Source organism: Ipomoea nil, unplaced genomic scaffold (genome assembly GCF_001879475.1).
Source record: "Ipomoea nil cultivar Tokyo-kokei standard unplaced genomic scaffold, Asagao_1.1 scaffold1721, whole genome shotgun sequence".
Lineage (NCBI taxonomy): Eukaryota > Viridiplantae > Streptophyta > Magnoliopsida > Solanales > Convolvulaceae > Ipomoea > Ipomoea nil.
Genome location: NW_017618149.1, coordinates 79244 through 84377, shown reverse-complemented (window position 1 = coordinate 84377; position 5134 = coordinate 79244). Strand labels below are relative to the sequence as shown.

Here is a 5134-nt window from a genome sequence, read left to right as displayed (position 1 = left end):
CATTGCAAACCCCGCCGGAAGGGAAAAAGCTTGCATGGTGTAAACTGAGGGAGTCTGCTTTCCAATTGGCAAGTTTCCTTTTCATGTTGTTCAAGATATAGACACAGGAATTCAAAGGTATTTGCTCAGCGATGCTCTTGGAGAAATTATCAATGTGCATTATGACTTCGCGGAATTGATTAACAAACCTGAACTCTTGGAGAAATTATCAATGTGCATTATGAGATGCAGTTTAACAGTTGGCTCCTCTTGGAGAATGATATGCAGTTTAAGTGGCTCTAGAGTGTAGTTGATAGAGGGGAGAGCATCAATAGTGCGTTTGTCTTGGATGTTATTTGGCAGGCATGTAAAATGTCAATGTCACCCCACCCCCGTAGCTTGGAGAGTGGCATATGTTCCTTTACTCATTTTAGATAATATGCAGTTTAAGTGGCTCGCATCAATAGTGCGTTTGTCTTGGATGTTATTTGGCAGGCATGTAAAATGTCAATGTCGGGTAGCTTGGAGAGTGGCATAACTCTGCTGGGGATCGAACCCAAAATCTCTTTACTCATTTTAGACAATTGCCTAACGACTCTGCTGGGGATCGAACCCAGAATCTCTTTACTCATTTTAAATAATTGCCTAACGACTCTGTTGGGGATCGAACCCAGAATCTTTGGTTTCATAGACCAGCGCCTTATCCATTGGGCCACAGAGTCAGAGTGCAAACCCCTTAAAGTGAATATGTTTCCATTTCAAATATATATATATATATATATATATATATATATATATATTTCATTAGTTTTTCAATCCAAATGATAAACTTAAAAAGGTTATGATGGGGATATGGGACCCTAGGGGTCCATTTTATTGGGAAAGTATTGACCCAAGTGGGGGTGGTGAAAGAAGGAGGTTGGACCAAGTCTTGTTGGGCTAGGAAGACAAGCACGCATGGTGGGCCGGGGTGAAGAACATGGACCGGAAGGCGGGAGGAAGTAGGTGCGGGAGGTAGGTACGACGTGAGGGGGGAGGTAGGTACGGCGTGAGGGGGGGAGGTAGGTACGGCGTGAGGGGGGGAGGTAGGTACGGCGTGAGGGGGTAGGTAGGTACGACGTGAGGGGGGAGGTAGGTACGACGTGAGGGGGGAGGTAGGTACGGCGTGAGGGGTAGGTACGGCGTGAGGGGGTAGGTAGGTACGGTATGAGGGGGTAGGTACGGCGTGAGGGGGTAGGTAGGTACGGCTAAGGGGGGAGGTAGGTGCGGCGTGCATGGTGGAGGATGCGGGAGACGCGGGGATAGTGGCGACGTGACATGCATGGTGACAAACAAGCGGAGTGGGGGAGGAGCAACGTGGAACACGCGGACGCCAGAGGAGGAGGGGGGCTTGCTATAAATAGGGGCCCTGGATCTTTGGCTAAGGGGCAACTCAGACACGATAAGCACTACAGTCTAGTGGTTTTGGTCTTGTACTCTCAATCCAGTCACCTGGGTTCGATTCCTACCAGTAGCATAGTTCGCTATAGCTCATCCTGTGGGCCTTGTTCTTTGTAATTGGGCTGCCATTCTGGGCCTGTACCTCGAGCTTTGTACGTATTGTTTAGGGCCTAGCGCCCCGGGTAATAAAGTCAGTACTTTCATACCCCTGTCCTATGTTCCTATACCTGGTTTATGGTGGACCCGGTCTCAATAAAACCATCAGAAATGAATAATTTTTAATAATTAATTTTAAAAATAAAATAAAAAACGTTGGGGTGAAATGAATAATTTTTATTAATTAACTTTAAGAATAAAAATAAAAAAACGCTGGGTGAAATGAATAATTTTTAATAATTAATTTTAAAAATATAAAAATAAAAATATTGGGGGGAAATTATTTTTATTATATTTTATTTTTAAATTTATTATTAAAAATTATTTAAAAATTCCAACTGACCATCCTTGTAAGTAAGTAACCTGGTGAAATGGATGGTAACCTGCTATTAGGTGAAATTGTATATATTTAGAGTGTTCAGTGGCCTAATTGCTCTCTTTTTTTGTTCAGTGGCGTAATTACACTTTCAGATTACGTTCAGTGCCATGCAGGGTGCATATTCAGTGGCGTAATTACACTTTCAGATTACGTTCAGTGCCATGCAGGGTGCATACGGATGCACAACATAATTTGCCATAGAAAGTATGCAATTCGATCTAAATAACACACGCAAATTTTTTTCAAATTTACAAATATGCATCATGCTAATGTGATTAAAATTTTGACAAATTCTATTATGAGACCGTCTTACATATCATCATCCGTAAGATGGTTCGAATTTTTTCTAAGTATTACATTTATTGGCAAATTACTGTGTGGACTTGGTCCACATAGCACTGTATGAACCATAACAAAAATGACAACCTACTGAAGCACAAAAAGTCAATGTCTCTACACTAAGGTTCAAACTTGAGACCTCTCATTTAAGAGGTCACAACTATGCCACTCGATCACAATGTCTTTGGCAAGTTCAATGTACTTTTAATATACTAAAAATACATTATTTGTGTATTGAATATACATTATTTTATAGTATGGTCCACATGGTCCACACAATGATGATTGATTTTCATCCTTGCAATGAGAATTGAATGTGTCGTATATTGATTGAATAATTACAAAGATACAGAATACATGAATATATATATACAATAAAGGAATCAAGAGGGAGACTAGGATAGAGAGTTATAACCTAACTCAAATACATAGAGTCATAATACTCCCCCATCACATGGTAAACTAGTAACCTGTAGTTGGTCTCTGAGAAAAGAAAATCTAGGACCAGGCAGAGCTTTAGTAAAAATATCAGCAAGTTGATCTTTAGTTGAAATAAAATTGATTTAAATATCTCCAAAAGAAACTCTGTCTCTAACAAAATGATAATCAATCTCCACATGCTTAGTACGGGAATGGAAGATTGGATTTGCATACATATAAGTAATAAGTAGTACCAAGATTATCACACTACAACTTGGGAATATGAATATTTTGAACTTTGATTTCACATAGCAGTGACAAAATCCATATTACTTTCATCAGCTAGAGCTTTATATTCAGCCTTAGTAGAAGATCTAGCTACAGCTCTCTGTTTCTTACAAACCCAAGACACAAGATTAGACCCAAGAAATACAGCATAACCACTAGTTAACTTACGATCTTCAAGACAGTCAGCCCAATCAGAATCAGAAAAACCATGTATATCATTTGTCACTGACTTCCTTATACGTAAACCATAAGTAGTAGTTCGCTTAACATACCTCAGTACTCGCTTCAATTGTGCCCAATGTGAAACTGTAGGAGCATGCATATGTTGGCAGAGTTGATTTACTACAAACGATAAATCAGGCTGTGTGACTGTGAGGTATTGTACTATTGTACCACCCCAGCCATACTCTTGTACTGTGTAGGATCATCATACAAATCTGCACTGGAAGGAATAGATTTTGACACAGGAATAGGAGTGGTTAATGGTGTACAATCTGTCATGCCAGCACGCTTTAAAATATCAACGTCATATATCTCTGTTGACTTAATTGTTTCAATTCCAAGAAAAAACGAAGTTCATCAAGATCCGTAATATTAAACGCAGTAGACAATTTTGACAGTAACACATTCACTAGATTCTGATCACTCCCTATCACAAGAATATCATCAACATAAACCAATAGAAACATGTTAATGTTCCGGTAGCGACCGTTCTTTGTCTTAAATCATCGGTTACGGAATTAATCTTGAATTAATTCCAATTTTGAATTCCAGATTTAATAATCAACTACTGGTCTGATGTTAAGGGTACAAGACTGATATTATATCAGTTTAAATGTCATGAATTAAATGCTACAGGGCGTTTGGTTGGAGGGATTTTAAATTCTCTTCCCACTTAATTCTCATCTAATTCCAAAGGCCATTAAATTCCGTAGTTTGGTTGGAATTGCAATTCCCATGTCCCCCCCTGGTATTTTAATTCCTGGGAAAAAAAGATAGTGATGAGTCAAAATTACCCCTTCCTTTTTTAACCTAAAATTAATGTCTAACAACAATAATGGACATTTTTGACTTTATACTACTTATTCCCTTTCAATTCCCATGTATACCAAACATTGGAATTGAAATTCCCAGTAATTCTATTCCTGCCAACCAAACACTGGAATTTAAATTCCCACTTTATTCCCAGTAATTCAACTCCCATAGAATTACAATTCCTTTCCCACATAATTCCCCCCCCCCCCAACCAAACACCCTGTAAATGCTATTAATTCCTCCAACTCCTATATAAGTTGTGGAAGAGCAGGTGATTTTTTAACAACAACAAATCGTAGTATTTTCTCTCTCGAAACTTTGCTCCTACTCCTTTCTTAGACAATTGTGTTCATCTCGCGCTTTAGTTTGCCAGATTCCATTGTTTGAGTGCTTAAACTTGGAATCGTAATACGTTTTATCCTAGAAACCTATGCTGCAACGCTCCTAGCACCTTTAGGAGACAACAAATAAAGTTTTAAGGAGAAAGTACAACTCGACTCGTACTTACAAACTAGTCAAAAATTCCTTCGTCCCCGTGATTATTTTCTTCCCAAAAATTTGTAATTTTTTTCCCAAAAAATAATAATCTTTTTTCATAAGATTATTATTATTTTTTCGTGCATTTCGATCAACAATATATTGATTAAAATGCAAGAGGGACGACATTGGTTTCATGCCCATGGTTTTCCGAGGAAACATGTCACCTTGATCGAGTAGAACAAACATTGTGGTTTTTCGAAAGTTTTTTCTGGTTTAAGTGCATCTCCTTTTTAAAACATCAAACTTTACATCAAAATGAACAGTTATAGTATATTATTACATCAAATTTTAATATCTTCAACCTATTTATACCAAATATTATTTATACATTAACATAATTTATATTCTCATAAATTTTTTTTTTTTTACTTCTTGTTTTTAATTTTTAAAATATAATATTTTTACTACGACATTGTAATTTTATAATGACCCTATTTGGTAACATAGTTAGCTTATCAGTCAATTTTAGTTTATTTGACCACTATTAGCTATTTGATTTGCTTAAACAACCATATATGTGTTTGATTAATTAACTTTTTGTAACAACTTATCACTCCA

General features: G+C 37.4%; 1 protein-coding gene and 1 non-coding gene across 2 annotated transcripts; both read right to left on the bottom strand.

Annotated features, from left to right (window-relative positions):
* Positions 1–628: 628 nt before the first annotated feature.
* Positions 629–701, bottom strand: TRNAH-AUG. The gene has a single exon. It is a non-coding gene; the product is annotated as a tRNA-His (tRNA).
* A 2316-nt stretch (positions 702–3017) lies between these two features.
* On the bottom strand, positions 3018–3502 carry LOC109191849 (uncharacterized mitochondrial protein AtMg00810-like). The gene is made up of 2 exons (XM_019342526.1): positions 3409–3502; positions 3018–3307 (listed from the first exon to the last, which is right to left on the bottom strand). Exons 1-2 carry the CDS (start codon positions 3500–3502, stop codon positions 3018–3020), a joined length of 384 nt encoding a protein of 127 aa, XP_019198071.1.
* Between the last annotated feature and the right edge of the window lie 1632 nt (positions 3503–5134).